General features: G+C 34.7%; 1 protein-coding gene across 3 annotated transcripts in view; it reads right to left on the bottom strand.

The window, feature by feature from the left end:
- NR2C1 (nuclear receptor subfamily 2 group C member 1) overlaps positions 1–21,142 on the bottom strand; it is a 46,041-nt gene that overhangs the window by 5,519 nt on the left and 19,380 nt on the right. Inside the window, exons 6-12 of one of the 3 annotated variants that reach the window (XM_026499882.4) lie at positions 20,078–20,225; positions 19,891–19,981; positions 16,259–16,443; positions 14,948–15,113; positions 9,080–9,201; positions 2,578–2,717; positions 1,067–1,204 (exon numbers count right to left, since the gene is read on the bottom strand). In XM_026499882.4, the coding sequence (XP_026355667.1) occupies positions 1,067–1,204; positions 2,578–2,717; positions 9,080–9,201; positions 14,948–15,113; positions 16,259–16,443; positions 19,891–19,981; positions 20,078–20,225 (990 nt within the window). The remainder of the gene's footprint in view (positions 1–1,066; positions 1,205–2,577; positions 2,718–9,079; positions 9,202–14,947; positions 15,114–16,258; positions 16,444–19,890; positions 19,982–20,077; positions 20,226–21,142) is intronic. The other 2 variants (XM_026499883.4, XM_057316168.1) reach the window with 2 other exon arrangements.

The following is a 21,142-nucleotide window of genomic DNA, read 5'->3' as shown; positions in this document are numbered from 1 at the left end:
TAAAAAATAAATAGAAAATATTGGGAATACTTAATAAAATAAAATTACATTAAATCAAATCTATGTTCTTTTAATTTTAAGGAAAATGAAGGTGGCAAATTGGTTGTGATTAAAATGGAAATACATGTTATGAAGTTCCATGAACATTTAAAGGAACAGAAAAAAAGGTTTAATTGTCATATTAGTATCACTGAGCTTAAGAAGCAGGTTTCCTCATATAATTTCATTATGATGCACAGGAACAGAAATACATACCAAAATAAGAAATATAGGGTCTAAAAGAACAATTTTTCTTACTCAAAAATTGATCATTGAGCTTATTGTCATTTTACTATACGTGAAAGCTAGAAACTGGCAGGAAAATAAGAGACATTTTTCTATTTGTTGGTAACTCTAATAAGATGTTTAGAAGTTTAACCCATTAACAAACCAATATTCACCTTTCATTTGTCTTCTAATGATGCCTACCAAAATATGCCTAAGAATTTAAATGTTGACATGAACATAATTATGTCATTTCAATGATTTCTTCAACTTTCCTTTTCATACTTAGATCAATGTCTAACATCCACAAATTCACTGATTTAAAGTATATAATACAATAGTTTTTCGTAGATTCAGAGCTGTGCAACCATTACTATGAACTGAATTTTGGAACATTTTTGTCACCCCAAGAGAAACTCTGCGCCCACTGGCAGTCACTTTCCATGCTCCCCCTCCTTAGTCTCTAGTAGCCACTAATCTAGTTTATGTCTCTACAGACTTGCCTATTCCAGAGATTTCATATGAATGGAATCATATAAAATGTGGTCTTTTGTGACTGGGTTCTTTCACTTAGTGTGCAGTTTTCAACCACGGTGTAGCATCTATCAGAATTTCATTCCTTTTTTGGCTGATACTCCACTGTGTGTAGATATTACATCTGGTTTATTCATTTGTCGATGGACACTTGGGTTGTTTCCGCTTTCAGTGCATCATTTCACATTCCCACCAGCAATGTATAAGGTTCCAGGTTCCCCACACCCCCAAATACTGTGTTTTAATTAAGAAGTAAATGTTTATGTACCTGGACTGAAGAGTACTATTGCCTTCAGGTAGGCATATTCATATCCATCAATGCAGAGTTTAACCATGCTGTTACAGAACTCCTGTAGTTTAAAGATGTGCTCCATCAATAATTTTCTTCTTTCTGTTGACATTTTATCTTTAATTAAAAACAAACAAACGAAAGCTAGTTTTTGGCTAAAATGTATGACTATTTTTACCCAATATATTTCCTTCTCATTAATTTCTAGCTTTGAATATAACCAATTTGTAAATGCTTAAAATTCATTATCTCTGCAAGTAAAGATGAAACTAATTAGAGATCTGCAGACATTACTCATTCAAGAAAAAAAAAACCAAGCTGTTAGAAAAAAAATAAAAACAAAAACCCCAATAAATTCAGTGTTTCTTTTCAAGATACATCTTTGAGAAGATAAGCTGTAAAGATAACCTCCTAAAAAACTAGCCCACAAAAGACTCAAATTTTGGTAACAAGATTTTATTTAAGCTTATAATTGGTTGAAAAAAATGAGCAAAAGCACCCAGATTTCTTAAAGTTACCAACACTATTAAAATAAAAACAAATACTTAGCAAAAAAACACAGCCAAGACTAAAGAAAAGTTGAGTATAATAAAGTTTTATAATAACTTTTCAAATTTATTGTGTTTATATTTAAAACACATCTGATTAGTCAACCATAGCTTTAGTGAAGTAGTCTATATATAACCCATCACAAATTTGTGAGAAATGAATCAAGACCGGGAGTCCATATATATAAGATGGAATGTAGTGTTACCTTCTACCATAGCTAATGTTGATGACATTTTAAGGTGATTTTTCTGCCCTCAAACAGGAAGTGGAAGCAGATGATTTAAAAATAACGTAAAACAATGAGATATGGGACATGCTAAGGAAGTAAAACATGATTCCCGATTTTGTAAATTATTTCTAAATTCTCCTAAACTCAAAAAGCAGTTCTTCCTATGCCCCATGGTTAGTCACAAGCCAATTTAAAGTTAAACATTTATAAATCAATGACTGCCTGTGTCCTCAAGTAAAGCCATAATCACCATGGCATCAAGAAAAGGAAAAAGAGTAAAGATTGCTCTCTTTATAGATTCCAATGAACTAATTAAAAAAAAACCAGCCTATGTTGGGACTCAAAGGACTATAATTTTAAAAAGGCAGTTTGAAATTGGTGGGAAGTATACATTTAAAAATATCTGATCACCTCTATGTAAGTTAACCCTGGATTCTTTGTTATCTATGTCCAAATATGCAAAAATTCACAGGGCCTACTCAGAAACAGCCGGCCACACTTAAATACAATTGCTTCAATTTTGTTATGCTCTCATTTGGAAGTATTTTTGGGTGATTAATGGGTGAATTTATCAAAATGTAAAAGTTATCTCTAGTAAAAAGGCTGTTGGTATCTAAAACATTAATCAGCTATCTAACTTTAATGATAAATAGTTTATAAAACTGACACCCCCTAATATCCTAGAAAAGGAAATAAATAAGATGCTCCTTACCCTGTTGAAGGCTACTGTGAAGACAATTGACAAATGTTGCTAATATAGTTGCCACATTCATCACCTGCCAACACTGGGCAAGACCAAGAGTAAAAAGTTCATTCCAGTAAGCTTTCACCAGTGATATGCTATTTTCTTGTCTATTAAATGAAACACAACAAACACATAACAGATATTAACATGTATTTTATAAACTTTAAAACTTTTTTAAAGATTTTATTTATTTGAGAGAGAGAGAGAGAGAACATGAACAGGGGGTAGAGGCAAAGGGAGAGGGAGAAGCAGACTTCCTGATGAACAGGGAGACCGACTCAGGGCTCCATTCCAGGACTTTGAGATTATAACCTGAGCCGAAGACTGGGCCACCCAGGAACTTATAATTAAAAATAAAATATTAACTGAACTAAAATTATCCTAGAAAGACCACTGGACATGGACCCGATCAAGTCTGTCTTTTGTATAACTGATAGCAATTGATGAGGAAGACTTAGAAATTAAAATATTTGCTGGCTTATTAATCAGTCAGTTAGTTTATAAGAACAGTTGCAGGTAGTTTCCAGGGGCGCCTAGGTGCACAGTCGGTTAAGTGTCCGATTCTTGGTTTTGGCTCAGGTTGTGATCTCAGGGTTGTAAGATCAAGCCCCTCGTTGGGCGCTGTGCTCAGCATGGAGTCTGCCTGAGAATCTCTCTCCTTTTCTCTCTGCCCCTCCTGCTCATGCATACTCTCACTCTCTAAAATAAGTAAATAAATCTTCAAAAACAAAAACAAAGACAGTCGCAGGTAGTATTTCAAACTAAAAGTTGGGGCTTTAATCCCACATTTCATGGAAACAAATGGAATAAAGATTATTTAAAAAATTTTTTAAAGCAAAAGCATACATTAAAAACTTTCCCAAGTTTTCTTTTGCTCTAAATGCAGGTAAATGCTTTTTTATGAAAGGGCAATTAGAATGATTTGATGACAGGTAAGCAACTGATTTCCTGGGAGAAATGGTTTCTTCTTCTTTTTTTAAGATTTTATTTTTTTATTTGTGAGAGAGAGCGAGAGCGAGCACAAGCAGGGGGAGGGGCAGAGGGAGAAGCAGGCTCCCTGCTGAGCAAGGAGCCTCATGCAGGACTCGATCCCAGGACCCTGGGATCATGACCTGAGCCAAAGGCAGAGGCTTAACAAACTGAGACACCCAGGAGTCCCGAAATGGTTTATTCTTTAAGCCTGTTTCAGATGGGATGTTAGTATCCCTATAAATGAGATACTGAGAATTTTGCTAGGAGTAATGAAAATAAGAAAGGTCCCTTCCCGAACTTATTTATTTATTTAAAAAAGATTTTATTTATTTACTTGACAGAGAAAGAGACAGCCAGCAAGAGAGGGAACACAAGCAGGGGGAGTGGGAGAGGAAGAAGCAGGCTCCCAGTGGAGGAGATGTGGGGCTCGATCCCAGGACTCTGGGATCACGCCATGAGCTGAAGGCAGACGCTTAACGACTGAGCCACCCAGGTGCCCCCCCTTCCCGAACTTCTGAATAAGAAATCTCTAGAGCATGAGAGAGCAGAAAAAATATTAGAAGTCAGCCAGGATTTTAAAACCTAGATCATCCACTGATTATCCATTTGAAATCTGTCTAATAAGCGTCCCAGGTCTCAGCTGCTTAGTTATATAAAATGATGAGAAACTATATGTCCTATACCCTGCTCATAGTTATTATGAGATGTAAATATAAGAATTATGTGAATAAGGGATGACATAAAGTATATGCCAGACACTATTCAAGGCACTGGAGAAATAGGAATAAACAGGATGGATTAAGTCTGCCTCCAAGAAACAGAAGGTAAACATAAAAAAACACCACTTCAAATATTTTATACAAATATTATATACACACACATATGATTATATACACATCAGGTTATTTTCGGGGAATAAAAATTCTACATTACTATAAAGTAGGATGATGCATTAAAAAATGGGGGGGGTGTTCAGGTAAGATGGCTAGAGAAGGTGCGTCTGAGGGGCCAATATCTGAGTAGAGAAAGATGGGAAAGAACTTAAAAAAACAAAAAGATCTAGGGTATTGCCAATTTCTTATAGCATTCAAAATCTATTTGAAAATGAAGTTTAAATGAAAAGAAAATCAGTATTTTTAACTCTCCATATAGAAAATGATGTAAAATTTAAATCTTTAAATCAAAGAAGATAAAAGAGATCAAGATACTATTTTTATGTATCAGAAAAGACAGCTAAAATCCAGAATTGAGGAGGGTGTGAGGAAATAAGCATTCACTCTCATATAAGCATTGCTGATGTGTTAACTGACTCAACATCTTTTTGGAGGACAATTTAATACTATCTCTCAAAAAACTAGAACATACACCCTCTGAGACTTAGCTATTCCACTTGAAAGAACCTATTTTATAGAAATACACAAAGTAGGTAAATTATGCATAAAATGCTACAGTGCTTATTGTAGCACTGGATAAAATAACAAAGAAAATTAGCAAGAACCCAGTGTGTACTAATAAAGGATGAGTAAATCAATAAGAGATCCTGTAAAAGAGAATACTAGGCAAACATTAAGGAGAATAGAAAAAATTTACATACGCTGACATAGGAAGAAACCCATCTTATTAATGTAAAAAGAAAGGCAAAGAATAGGATATGCAAGTGTGTACTGGATTGTTAAAATATGGCACTGAAAAGATCTTGCAGGACACCAAACTGTTAATAAGTGGGGTTAGTTACCTCTGGAGAATGAAGCTTTACTTTATATTTCTGTACTTCAGTGTTACTTTAAAATTTTATAAACAGGAGGAAAAGGTTAAAAGCAAACATGATGGGAAAATTCACAGTAATTCAGTTCTCACCTTAACCTCTGATTCTGAAGTTTTAAAGAGGAAACAGCTAACCAAGGTAATTAGTGGACACAGGACAGGAAAATGAATGGAGCCAACTGACAAAAAAAAAACCCCAAAGCTCTTTCTGGTCTGTGCTACACCTGGTAGGAAGAAAGTCCTCTGACATTGTTGTGGGAGACTCAGAGAAAGGGTTAAGGAGTAATCGTGCAGAGCGTGAGGGACACCAAAATTGTTATGCGTACCCTAAATGATGAAAAGTGGCAACTGAGGAATAAGCCACCAGATTATTTTGTTTCCAAAGGAAAAGTGAAAGAAGTAAATATGGAGATTAATTACAGAAAGATATCTATATTTACATCTTCATCCAAAACAAGACCCCAAATATCCTTGTAGTATAGCTAGCTATGCTGTTCAAATGTTTTTAAAAAGTTCATTAGGAAAGGAAAATAGCAAGTCTTTTTTAAAAAGAAGGTTCCTAAGAGAATGAAGGAAAATGAGTATTGATAATCTAGTTTGCAGGAGCCCTGGATGAGATAATTTACACTCATCATCTCAGCTAAGTAGCCTTGCCAGCAAAGAAAGCATTTCTGCTCTTAATTTACAGATGTAGAAATAGAGCCTAGATAAGCAGCAAAGCTGGCAGATGAATAAATCCAGAATTTGAACCCAGGTGTTCAAAATCTATGCTTTTGTATAAATCATTAAAATTATAGCATTAAAATGCTAAAGTCAAATTTCTCAGTAGAGACTCCCCTTTACAGCTAATAGTTTGTGATGGTAAGGGCATGTTTGCTATCAACTTTCTTCTGTTAAAAACAAATAACTATTGTAATCACATTATACTACCTATTTTCAAAACATCTTTTCTTTGAAAAGCAAAAGGAGCTGGAAAAGGATAATTAAAGTAGCAGTCAGGTACACCGAAAGCAATGTCAGTGTTAATTAATAGAGGCATTAGATTGCATAACAGTAAATATGTCAACTTCTTTTATTAAATACATATAGGTATTTTTCTCTAACTATTCTTCTATATTGTTAAGTTCATTAAAATATGTATATAGTACTTATAATTAGAGATCAGATCATTCTTTATACTATTTATTTTGATAAAGTAATATGACTTTCGAAGTCACTTATATGTGGGGATAAACTAACCATTTGTCTTCTACACAAATAAACCCAAGGCATTATACTTTACCTAGCAGTATGTGTTTGAAAGGAAGGCATGGTCCTTAGGGAAAAGTAGCCAGTGATACGGCAAAAAAGTTGGTTTTATTTTTATTTTTAAAAAATGTTTAAATAGATTTTATTTATTTGACAGAGAGCACAAGCAGGAGGAGTGGCAAGCAGAGGGAGAGGGGGAAGCAGGACCCTGGGATCATGACCCAAGCCGAAGGCAGTCACCCAATAAAACTGGTTTTAAACCCACATCTATAGTAAACATTATTTCAGTGGGATTTTAAAAGATTCAACTTGCAGGGTTAGCATTTATGGAAGATTTCTTAAATTACTCAAAAAATAAAGTCTCCTGTGACAAATAGTGGTGGTTTAGAACTTTGGGTTGTACTATGAGAATCCAGGTAGAGAGGACCGCTGACAAATCATGCCAAGTGTCCATAACTGAACCTACTGCTGTGTGATCACCTAAATTATGCAGGTAGAAGTGAAAAACAACTGAATTCCTGTAAGTTTTGAAACTACAAATCTTAAACAGAAAATATCCTGGTAAAACATAAAGGACTGTACAATACAAACAGTATTAACCACCCACTGCTTGAAAAGTTTCTTGAAGCTACTGTTCTCCATTCAATAAGTAATCAAAACAAACTTGACTTATATTAAATGATTAATGTTGCTTATCTGTTTCTCCTGTAATATTAGGGCTTTGTTCCCAAGTTTTGTGTCTACGGATAAAAATGCCAACAATGTCAGTTTCTAGGAGACTTAGAATAGCTTTTATTACCACACAACAGAATTTCCCACGATCAGTACTTAGTCCTCTTCCATCTGATTAACTCAAACTAAATGATGTAGATGGGGACAGTAAGAGTTCATGTCGTGATTAATGGCCTCACATGCTACACCATGGTTAATTTGGATTGCAAAGAATCCTGTGGCTGTTACATTAAACCAATTTTCAGTCCAGATCAGAGGGAAATGTGGCTGCCACTGTAAAACTGTTTTATAACTGGAAACCTCAGGTTTTATTTTTGGTTTCTTTAACATTTGGAGAATGTTTCCATAGGATATTCACACTTAATTTAACAGAAGTACTTAAGATCAATAGTGTTATATAAATACTTCAAGAAGTTCAAAGCACTCCCTAAAAATTGTTCCTTTTTTTTTTTTAACTATAACAATTGATAGCCTATTATAAAAAATATCACCAGGTTACTTTTCAACACAGAAGTACTCCAGTTACAAGCTTAGGGAAATAATTAAACCTAATCCTTTAAAATAAACTGCTAATATGTAAATTTATACCATATTTTAATTCTTTGTTAAAAAAAAGCAGACTGGAGAAATTCTGAAAACTAAATGTTCTTTGAGAGAAAGGGCTAACAATAGTTCTAAAGGCTAACTACTCTACATCAGGCTTTCAATCTATGTAACTATGTTAACTATGTGATTTAATGCACGGTATACCAAACACCAAATTATAGTGGGGTTCTATGTGTGCTTTTTTTTTTTAAGGGGGCTCCATGCCCAGTGCAGAGCCCAACATGGGGCTTGAACTCATGACCCTGAGCATCAGGATCTGAGCTGAGATCAAGAGCCCAAGGCTTAACTGACTGGGCCACCCAGGCACGCCCGTGTATGCGTTTTAAAGTCATGACTGAGATATTTCTTAGTCATATTATAAAATATTCTGTAGAATTAAAGGATGGACAGTTATCATTCCTATTTGGCAAATGGGAGAACAGAAGAACAGGATACGAAAGCACGTTATTTATGAAATCATATTGGTGAGTAGGGCCCTGTGACTAGAAAAACACTTTTCTAACTATGAGCTTAACTGTTTCCATGATCTCGTTGCCTCTTCATACCAGTTACTTTAACGCAATCTAAACGAATTTGGCAAACTTCAGGTAATACAGATGTAATACACATTACTGATGTGTTCCTTAGTGGTAGGTATTTCCAAATGATCACTGTGGTACTATGGGGTCTACATTTTCTCCCCCTTCCCCACTTTTTGGAACCACAGATTGGAAAACAATAGTTTTCCACTGAAACATCCACTGTATGCAAGTTTCAGCTCCTTATGAACATGCCTGAGATGGACACTGAAACAGCAGGGCTCGGTGGGGGGGGGGGGCGGGGGACGACAAACCCAGGGCATACCTCCAGCCTCCCTAACTTCAGGGCAAAGACAGCCTATTACAAATGCTGGCCATGATTTATCAGCTCCACTGCATATATTCCGTTTGAATTATTAACTCAGTCAAATTATGAAACATTGATACTCTTCCTACGTAAATATAAGAAAATACTAACTGCCATAATTTGTCACATAAATAAAAAGACTTAATAACGTTATACCATTTTTTTCCCCTTTAATGCAAATCCATCCAAAATAAAATTTCTTGCTTAGTATATATTTGTGCGATAAAATCACATTTATACTCAAGGACTTCAAAACACTTACCCTAGAGCCTGGAAGGAAGGAATCGAAAGTGCCCAGTGCATTGATAAGAACAGCAGTCTGGAGGCAGACTCCCCAATGTAGTGCACATTCAGGTACTCAGGCATAGGAGAAGGCATGGTGAGCTAGTGTGAACAGGGACTGAGGTCAATTATCTCTAATGATAATTTCTTTGAAAAAGTTACATGTAAACATATCAAATATGAGTTTGATATATTCACCAAAAGGCAAATCTTGAAATAATCCAAGTTACTGGATTTTACAGCTGAAAACAGGATTTAGAATGAGTAGATCATAGTTGCTAACAAAGCAATATTCAGACAGTTAGAATCCCATTTAATAAATATCAATTATGACATTCTCTGGTAGTGTTTTTAAAAGTTATTTCTGTTTCGGTATAACAATGTGCTTTTTTTCCTTTCTTCTCTTCCTTTATCAATAATGGTATATAACGAGTTCAGTTTAAGAAGCACTCCTATATGTTAAATGTTCCTTTCATGCAGGCTATGGGGAATAACAAATTCAAATTGTATAGGGTCAGGAGAATAATGAGGGAAGTGGGCCTGCTGGTGCCATCTGGGAAGTGCATACTCCCAGATAAAGGGCACAGCTGTGCCTCGAATTCCATATTCTGAAATCACATGGCAATTTGGACTAAGGACTGCGTGCTCTATTTTTCAAAGAGCAGGTTCTGTGTGAAATCTCCCCATTTAATCTACAGGTAAAACAAAATGTGTCTGTGGCTATAATACTCACAGGCTGTCAGTTTGTACTGCTGACCTCAGGTAGTTATTGTAAGTGCATGTCAACTGTTGAAAATAAATATCCCACATCAAAACATTTCTAAAAGCATTTCTGAAAAGCTTGTTAAATTTTCATTGCTATAAATGAAATGTAATTTCATCCGTAAGAAACACTAACCTAAATTTCTATCATGAAGGAAAATAATCTATGCTATAGAGTACTTTATAGGCATTAAAATTCATGAATTGAGATGCAATGGGATAGGAAAAAAAAAATACCTCACAGACATCTAAGTGGAAAAACTATGAAACAATATGTAGATGACCCAATTTATGTTAAAGTGAAAGGGACCGTGTGTGTATGTGTGTGTATACACATATGTACATATAAAAAGGACAGAAGCAGCTCTATCACACAGTTAAGAGTGGATACCTTAGGGGTAGAGTAGGTGTACATACCCGTACGTATTTTTCTGGGGAATGGATAGCTTTAATCAGATTCTCAAAGGTGTCTATGATACCCAACAGATCAAAAGGTTTTCATCAAAATGATAAAAAAGTTCTCCAGAAATGATGGATAAAAATGTAAAAGACATTAACTGCCTTTGTTCATTACTAGCCACAAATGGTTTATCTATTTATAAATGGTGCCAACTAATAAAACAAGAGAAATCAATAGTTGAAATTCCATGTATGAGAAATATATATATATATATATATATATATCTTTTTTTAAGATTTTATTTGAGAGAGAGCGAGAGAGAGAGTGAGCATGAGTGGGATGAGGGGCAGAGGGAGAAGCAGACTCCCCACTGAGCAGGGAGCCCAATGCAGGGCTCGATCCTGGGACTCGGGACTCCGGGATCATGACGTGAGCCGAAGGCAGACACTCAATTGACTGAGCCACCCAGGTGCCCTGAGGAGAATATTTCTTATTTAAAAAAAATTTTTTTTTGAAGATTTTATTTTTAAGTAATCCTTACACCCAACGTGGGGCTTGAACTCACAACCCTGAGATTAAGAGTTGCACACTCCACCGACTGCGCCAGCCAGGCACCCTGAGAATACTTTTTAAATGCTTGAGAAATGTTTACTGGAGCAGCAAATTAAAATGCCACTATTTAAAGAGAATCTTAAGAGAACCGTCGGCAAGCAGATATTAAACATCTTAAATGTAATTATCAGGATGCAATTGTTTCTATACGTAAGTATATAAAAAACAAACTGGGAACTATCATATCTTTTCAAAACTGCCCGGGGGGGGGGGGGGGGAGTAGGGGTAAAAAGCCTGAAAGATCAGGGGAATTACCAGAGATTACTAGTTTTAGAGGTTTGGAGTAAGTAAGATGCAAAACAACAACAGTTGTTTAAACAGTTTAGTCACTTTAAAGAAAGTAAAATAGTTACAGTATTAAAAATTAGACATAAGGGCTAAAAGATACAGATGCACCCTGATTGACACAACAGTGGTGGTAATGTTGAAAACTCTATGCTTTAATCATAAAATTGAAATCATTTGCAATATATACTAGAGGAATTCATTATTTAAAAGAATGCCATGCTGTATTATAAAGAGAAGAAATATCTCATAATTTATCTGTTTTAATACTTAATTTTCTTAAAGCAAGATACACCTCTAGCATCAGTGCTGGCTTAAAAAACAAGAATTTATTCAACAAGTCTTCTAGATTGCAAAGACAAAGATTTCTTCCTCTATCTAGAGAAGATGAGTTTCTACTAATGATGTTAAAGAGCTTCCCCAAATGCCTGTGGACTTTTAGGTTTACAAATTGAATTACACACATTTTTAAAATTATACATGTTCAGTACATTGAGATGATTTTTTTTTTTTTAAAGTAGGCTTCACCCCCAGCATGGAGTCCAACACAGGGTTCAAATTCATGACCATGAAATGAAGACTTGGATACTTAACTGACTGAGCCACCCAGGTGCCCTAATATATTGAGATGATTTTTAAAAGAGTGTTGACATAACCAAACTTGGCTACCCATTTTATAAGTTACTTGTCTACCATTACCTTTCTAGCACTTTCTGTAATTCTGTTAATAAGCTAAATGACAGAACTTTAAAAAAGTCATTTGACTTGAGTTAGATCATCTGAATTCTACTTCCAACATGTCATTAATTTGCTGCGTGAACCCAGATAACCATAATTCAGCAAACACTTACTGAGATCTCTTTCTTTTTTCTTCTAAAAAGTAAATTCAACCCCCAACATGGGGCTCAAACTCACAACCCAAAAATCAAGAGTCACATACTCTACCAACTGAGCCAGCCAGGTGCCCCAACTGAGATTTCACTGTAAGGTACTAACCTAAGTGCTGAGGCTTCAATAGAAGAATAAAACGGAAACAGAATGAGCTACAGAAAGGGCTAAGAAAGGGATGGCATTTCTGATAAATGATGGGCTACTGAATCAGAATGTGGAAGGTCCTAAAAGGTCATGGACTTTATCTCAAAAAGGCAATAGGAAGCTAATGAAGGCTTTTAGGTAGCAGAGTAACATAAATGGGCTGATTTTTTTTTAAGATTTTATTTATTGGGGGGGGTACGTGCGCGCGCGCACACACACACACACACACACACACAAACACACACACACAAAGTGCAGAGTCGGGCAGAGGAAGAAGGCGAAGCAGGATCCTCACTGAGCAGGAAGCCTGACTAAGCGGCTTGATCCCAGGACCCTGTGATCATGACCTGAGCTGAAGACAGACGCTTAACGGACTGAGCCACCCAGGTGCCCCATTAACTGGGCTGATTTTTGACAAACATCATTCTGTTACTAGGGCACAGGACAAGATGAAGAGATTGGAAGCAAAGATATTACTCTAACAGTTTAGGTAAGAAATTTTAAAAGGCCTTGAAATATGGTGATAAAAATGAAGACGAAGGGAGAAATTCAAGCAAAAGAATGGTTAGGATTCAACAGGGAATGCAGGGCAGTGAGGCGTGGGGAGAATGATGATGACTCCCCCCAACATCAAACACGGCGACCAGAAGGACTATGGTTTTAATACTGAGATGATACACATGAGAGAATAGTTTTGGAAATCACCTACCTCTGTCTCATACACTTATTTCTAAATGGGAATTCTATCCCCTTTGATGATCTATGTAATCAAATTGCAAGAATCAAGAATAAAGTACATGAAATCACACCAAAAACTCTGAAATTTAATAAAAATATTTAATATTTTTGTTGTCCTAGATTCTCCAGACCAAATTCCAAGATGCATTATTAGACTATTTCTCCTTTCTGTTTGGATTGTTTTGAACATGACACTGAAAACCTCCAAATCTTTTTTCATTCACAAAACGACAATAAAAATCCAAACCTTCACAACCAACTGTGATCAAGGCTCAAATGTAAGAATGTATACATGAAAGCATGCTGCAAACTACACCATAATAAAAATGCAAGTCAGGAACAAAATGCTATTTAGCTCAGTTGTTAAGAGAGAATTGAGATTTGATTACAGATGTCAGGTTTTGAAACTCATGACTGTAAAACCTCAATGAGAAAGCCAACTGCAAAAGTACTCAGCTGGGAAGTGAGGTAAAAGTAAAACTCTTGATTTCACAAAGGGTGTAAACAAGCATCAGAGAAAGAAGAAGCTGCCTTTGTCAGGAGACCAAGAAACTTCACAGTGCTGATTCTGAGGACACCCAGAGAACAGAAGGTCAAAGACTGTATGGAAAAAAACCAATTCCAGAGACAGGAAAAAGTTCTAATTTGCCTCACTCATCTGTCTGTAACAAATATCTAAAAGAATCAAACATTTTGAGGACCAGCATCAACAATTAAAAAAGGCCTTTTATTTTCTATAGAAAGGTAGAAAATAAAAGTGTAAGACAACAAAAGCACGTCTTTTATTTAGAATAAAAAAGAGCAATGGGGAAAAATCAGATTTGCCTCGCTCCACCCTCGTCCATAGCTCCTACCATAATTTTTAAGGATGACGTTGATTATTCCCATTATCTTTTCTTACAGGCCCCACAAAAAATTTTCATACAGTACAAATAAAACATTTCTAATTTTTTCCATGTAGGTTATCTTTGGTAAAATTCTACATGAAGATTGGTTTCACTGTTTTGTTTTACTGACTATATCAAATTACAGCAATTTATTAAGTCACTGAGTTTTCTCTGTGGCTACTTTTCTACCAAGTCAAATTTTACTAATGTAAGTTTTATCGTATGTGGTTTTAGCCAATGTTAGATTTATGTTATTTGTAGCAGTCACACAAACCACTATTTGACAACTGTTTATATTTTTATTAGAAACCTGTGGAAACTTATAATCTACGGTAAAGTTATATACGATTTCCTTCAGGTATTTCAGGACTGCTGTGTATTGCTAATTGAAATCTCCTATATACTTTTAATCACTTTGCATACGATTTGCTGACAGTACTCATAGCTGGCAGAGAGAAGATAAAGAGTGGTTAAAATGGAGGGGTCAAAACATCAAAGTCTTAATGTAGGGCCTCAATGATCAGTGTATCTATACCTGTAGTCCGAACATTATTTGAATGACACAGTTATTTTCTAATATTCTATATGTATTATTTCCATCATAAACTAATGTATTTAGGGGAGCAAAAGAGAAACTACAAATGTACCTCCTCCAAAATGGTTAAAATGTAAAAAGTTAAAAGCCAAAAATTAAAATGTATTAAATTTTTACATTCTTGATACTGAGAGCTAGCTAATTAGGGCAATACATAATAAATGTTACCGTGGTAAGAATAACTGCGTCTCACATACTGGTTTACACTAAAGCACTGAACAAAACCGGTGTATACAAACACGATGAAAGTCAATACATAGAGTTAACAACATCCGAAACTTATGTCTAAATGTTCTAAAAGCTAGCTTTTATAGACTTAAAACCACTAATCAATATTATAACCATGATTTATAAACAGGATGCTTTATTGAGCCATTACTTTATATAGCCAGATGTGCATGTTTCAGCTGCTATTTTGAATTCTATCAGGAATATTTCTGACTTTAAAAGCACAACAAATATACTTTGATTTCTATAGGGAAGATCAAAATGGATAACACAACATAAACATTATATTAAAAAATATGGAAATACCCTGAAAGCTACATGTGAATCGCTGAGAAGTGGCCCCTCTTTCTCGATGTAATTTATGCTCGAGTCTCCAGCAATTAGGTGTACACTTCCTTCCACGCCCTCTACTGAGCTCTGACAGGCTGTGCTCTCTCCAGGAGTCAATGCTTTTGCAAGAGTGTCAAATGCCCTATTAGGAGACATCAGATGCTGTAAGCTTGGTCAATTTCCACAATAAAATAAAAATTCTACATAAAATTGTAGAAGATTTAGGCCTAAAAAAGTTATTGAGAATACAGAACTTTGGTGTATCACTGATTACTCTATTTCGGTGATATCTATACCTGTTTCCAAAAGCAAGAAGTCAAACTTCAATATGCATAGTATGAAAAGCCGTCTTATATTAATGTATTATCAGAGAATTAAAGTCTTTAAAAGATTTCTATGTAATTACCAGGAGGAAAAACCCTTTTACTTTGGTCTAAAAATATGCTTTTACAAGTTACACATTTGATACTACAAGATAACAGCCCATTTACTTTACATACAGAAGGTATTTATAAAGAATAAGGGCAAGAACGTAGGTCAACTTGACTGCTTTCTACACAACACAGATTTTAATTTTATTTAAAAATTCAGAAAATATTTTAAAACTTCCGTTAACACAGGTACATCTAATCTGTAAGAATTTGAGATTAGGATGGCAAATAATGAACTGTCAGCAAATAATTATTTAAAATAGCTCCCCATATTTTTGAATGAGAGGAGAGGCCTTTTACAGTTCCTTAAAATCTTATGTTCAAGAAAGTACTCTTAAGAGACTCTTAAAGGCAGGTTCCTCAACATTTAGATGATGAACAATGTGAAAAAAGCCTCAAGAGATCCAGGTTTACATCCCATGTACTAACATCAAGAGAATGAAAAATAGAATTCTCATACAAGTTTCATGAAGTATAACTTAAAATGGTAGTTGATTCAATTAAGTCTTTTAAATCTACTTTCATCTTGAAAAATTGGTGGGGAAAATGAACATGAATGCCTAGGGTAAGACAAATGTTTAACTCTAAGTACACAGAAGATAAAATAACACCATTAGCAAGAAAAAATTCTTAAATTTTATGAATACATTTCTAATCTTATAATATTCATTTATTGCTCATTATTTACAATGTAACCTGCTGAATAACACTGTACGCTGAATGCACTTTTTCAGTTAAAACTTACCATGCTTTAAATTTTCTAAGTCTAACAGAAATAATTTTCTGAAACTTCTGTAAATCATATTCAACATAAGAATATTTTAAGACATACTAATAAGATCAAAACAGACCTTACCTTGAAACATCACCATTGGTCTGCATTTCTTGATGAAATTCACATAAAGAGGTATCACCATTACTTAAGCTTTCAATCACAGACATTTCATTACTATTCTGAGAAAGATCTTTAGTTTTTCCAAGATTTGCTAATGATGTAACCACACTGGCCAATGTACTTAAATCTCCCTGACATGATTCAGCCTTAAAAAAAAAAAAAAAAAAAATAGTATTTAAATCTGCAAATTGGTATCAGAGAACTTTTTGTCTGAATATCCAATTCTAGATTATGAAATGCCAAAATTAAAGCACTCTACTTAAGATAAATGAAACCTATAAAATAAAATCAAAGAGCTCTGAGCTTTTAGAAACTTCCTGAGGAAAATGTAAGTTTAAAAGCATCGGGTACATTTCCTAGGAAATGCTTACATAAAAATTACATTAAACCAAGAACTGTACTTAATGACTAATCTATTCATATCAACAATCCCTTCCTCTGTGAAAGGATCTTAGATATCTTTTAAGTTTTTTTAGAATTAAAATTCTGACAATTTCTAAAACTTATTATACGAACTATAAAGTTATACAGAATATATTAAACTAATAGCAGTGAAAAGAGAAAAAAAGGTAAATGTATTACTGGACAGAATTCTTAGAATGCCAACTTTCACCAGCCACTGTGTTAAATGTGTTAAATACCAGGTGCTATGTAGGTGAAAAATCTCTTTACATATTTAAGATAATGTTTTTTGTTTTTTTTCTTTTAAGATTTTATGTATTTATTTATTTGAGAGAGAGAGAGAGAGATTGAGAGAACAAATTGGGGGAGGGGCAGAGGGAGAAGCAGACTCCCTGCAGAGCAGGGAGCCTGAGTCGGCACTTGATCCCAGGACTCTGGGATTACCATCTGAGCAGAAGGCAGATGCTTAACTAACTGAGCCACCCAGGCGCCCAAGATAATGGGCTTCTGCTATACATTGCATATTTTCCCCACTTGTCTTTAGCTTTTATTTTTGTTAGTGATGTATATATTCTTTATTCACTAATTAGCTATAATTATTTTGTGAAAAAGTATTCTCTCTCCTTAACTCTTTGACTATCCAGAAATATAATTTCTGTAGGAAAGGCAGATAGATGCTTGATTTTTCCTTAATTTATCAATTTTCAGAGCAATGAGTCAATGCCCTTAGCACCTCTACTGGTGACAGGTGAGTTTTAAGTACCATTTTAAAGTCATAGATTTTTATATATTTGATGTGCTTAAATGGATCATTCTTTTTTAAATACTCAAATTATTCCATCCTAACCTAATGAGGTCCCTTCAGTTGCCTTCTATGGCCAATTGACAGAATCCTTTAATGGAATTAAATTCTTCCTTTATGGTTTTTAGTGTTTTTAATACTAAGAAAATACATGTTTCATTGATGTTTCATGTTATATCAATTCACCAGTTTATGTGAAATTGATTTTAGTGAACAGAATGAAACAACTTTTGTGCTTCCCAAATTACTGAATGGTCCTAGAATCATTTCCTGAGAAACCTACCAGTTGTGGAGTTCTTCTTGGTTCCTACTTATAAATGTATTTTATTTAATCCTCATAACAATCCTGTAAATAGGAATCATCATCCCTTTATTACTGACAAGAATTTTCCACGGTCACTCCAGCAGAAGACTGGGAAGTCAGGTCTGATGAAAGCCTATGCTCTAACCACTGTTCCAGGTTACAAGAGTTAACATTTTTAAGTGTTTTAATTTTCAACTAAAACTTAAACACATATATTCTCTTCCATTTTAACATTTTTAAGTGTTTTAATTTTCAACTAAAACTTAAACACATATATTCTCTTCCATTTTATAACATGCCTATCTAGCTAAGATTTTTAAGTTTTTGTCAATGAAGACTCTTAGGCAATGTGAAAAGACCTTATCTCGTAACTTGACAGTTTTGAGACTGTTTGTCAGAAACACCACACAAGGTTGTTATTATAATTTAATACAAAGACATATAGAAAACTTATCTTCTTTTCCTAAAGGAGGTAATACGTCAGTGCAATCCTAACTACCATTCTAACCTTGATTCACATATACAAGGCAAAGCAAAATCTTATAATTCCAAAATATATGGTAAAAGGTCAAATCTCCCCACTTAGTAACAAAATGCTAAAGCCCATGGTCGGACACTCTTATTTGCCCTATTTTACAGATGAGGAAGGAAACTGAAGCACTGAGAGGTCAAATAACTTGCCCAAGGTTATGCAGCTAGTAAGTGGCAGATGAAATTTGATTCCAGAGCTCAAGTATTAAGAGTACCTTAAGAATATCAAACAATTAAATATATAATAAATCTGGCCATAAGTAGAATGAATAATCTTATAGGTTATATGAAACCAGATCACATCACAGGCTGAGAGAAATACTAATCATAGGCTCCCGAAAATCTGTTTCTAGACATGAGTCTTCAGGAGAAATTGCTTTTCGTTCTCATAAGGGGTTTCTGAACACTGCAGAAATTCCACATTCTCCATCTAAATAAACTTTTTTTCCTTGAGACTCCTTGCTCGATAAAGAAGGACTCCAACCTTTAAGAGAAACCAGATAACTTAGACACATAATGAAAGCTCTTGCAATCCTATTCCTACTCTTGACTCAAGTCAATGTTTTGAGTAAAAGGTGGGCTATGAATTTCTCTTCACCTGAAATATTTTAAGTATTTTGTTACTATAAAATCTGAAGGGAAGCATAAAAGAAATATTAAGAATTTTGTACTTGGGGCGCCTGGGTGGCAAAGCTAATTAAGCATCCAACTCTTGGTTTCGGCTCAGGTTGTGATCAGCTCAGGTTGGGTAACCTTGGTCATAAGATCAAGCCTTGAGTTGGGCTCCACGCTCTGCACGGAGTCTGCTTGAGATTCTCTCTCCCTCCCCCTCTGCCCCTCCTGCTCATGCTCTCTCTCTCTCTCTAAAATAAATAAGCAAATCTTACAAAAAAAAAAAAAGAATCTTACAGTTAATATAAATTTCTATTTCTGAGGACTTTCGAGATGAAAGAAACCTAGAAGACTTTTGTCTGTCACTTTCATTTCGAAGCTATAATTGTCCTAGTAGAATAATGAACTTTTCTACTGATAGTTATTCATATATGAGGACACACAAAATGGAGGCTATCCTGGTCACAAATCTAAACCCAAGTCAGCATGCACTTACAGGAAACACCTGTCAAGGAAACCTAACATACACCAATCACAATCTGCAACTCTGCTTTAACTAGCTCACCTTACCCTTAGAAACAGGACCCACTAGCCTTACAAGGAAATCTTCAAGCTCCTAGCCAATAAGGTCATTTCCATATTGCTGCTTCTAATGTTCTCTAAAACTCACTCTTGCCCCAAATCCCTCAGCAAGAGTGCTCTCCTCATCTATGGATTGTTTTCCCTTGAATAAAGGCATCACATTTTTTACTGAATTGTTTTAGCTGTCATTTGACACTATCAAATAGTTGATCATTTATTTTAAAAGGAAAAAAGCAATGTGTAACAGGGAATATTTAAGATCAAATCAATTAACCAAAGTAACAGTGGAGATTAAGAAAAGGAAAAAAATATTAAAAGCTTAAAAAATTTTAAGCTTTAAATTAATTGCACTAAACACACCTTATCTGGTGTCATCAGCACAGTTGACTCAGTTTTTATTCCAGACTGGTGAATATTCACAAACATTCCTGAATCTAACAGTCCTGCTGACCTGTAACAAACAAGTACAAATTTTAGCCTTAGTTTCACTGGGAAGAAAAACAAATGACCAGCTACTTAATGTCTGTTTTGCTTGTTTTTACTATACCTTGCAGTTTCACTATCTGTTACAAAAGTTGGAGTTGCAGCTAATGGACTTCGAAGGTCTTTTCGGATGTAGATCTTTTCTGTTGAAGCGGCACAGTTGGAAGATTTTTCTCGTGATACTTCAATAGGTTTTCTTTCACACTGAACAGCTACAAAAATGCATTGAACTATTACATCACAATGCGGGATTTATAGGCAATTATAAATGTAACCTTTTGGTCAGCAATGCTGCTCATAGGAGACAGTTACCATAAGTGAACTCTAAAGATAATTCTTAATTTTCAAAATTATTTCTAACTTCAACAAAGTTGCTTCAGAGTAGTAATTTACATCCCCTGTTCTCTTTTCTCTCCCTGACCCAGCTGTGGCAGAAATGTAGAGAAATTCTTATTTTTTAAAAGCTCGCTGTCAAGAAGGAAAAACTGAAGTTAGGAGTCTCTTACCTATCTGTGTGAGAGTTAAAAAAAAATTTTTTTTTGACCAACTGAAAACAATACTAATAGCCACAAAAAGTTAAATCTTTTTTTAGTTAAGGGCAGGGAGATTTTTAAGAAGTAATTCAACTGTTTAATCTTCACTTATAAAATATAGGTAGTATATGTCACTTATTTTATAGGAATTTTATTTCATGATACTTAGGAGATAGCATAGTTTTGTTGTTAAATGTATATTTTCTGAGAAAAAAAAATCTGCCAAGATTCAGATCCAAGTTCCGCCACTTATTAGTTATGTGACCTTGGGCAAGTTACTCAATCTGTTTACTCAAATGTAAAATGGGTAAGAGTAGTACCTACTGCATGGAGTTTTGCTATGAGAATAAATAAGTTAATTCATATGCTATACACAGAGTTAGGCATGGTGAGAGCTCAATCAATATTAGCGACCCTACTTATCACCTTAGTAGTTTAATCGAAAACTAAACTGGTATCTAGTTAGTTGTGCTTTTTTAAAAAACCATGTTCAAACATACATACATGCACAGCATATAGGCGCTCAATCGATATGTCGTTGAATGAATAAAAAATACATGCATATGTATACACATTTCTAAACTGTTAGCTGGAAA

Source organism: Ursus arctos, unplaced genomic scaffold (assembly GCF_023065955.2).
Source record: "Ursus arctos isolate Adak ecotype North America unplaced genomic scaffold, UrsArc2.0 scaffold_21, whole genome shotgun sequence".
Classification (NCBI taxonomy): domain Eukaryota; kingdom Metazoa; phylum Chordata; class Mammalia; order Carnivora; family Ursidae; genus Ursus; species Ursus arctos.
This window is presented reverse-complemented; position numbering and strand designations above follow the sequence as displayed.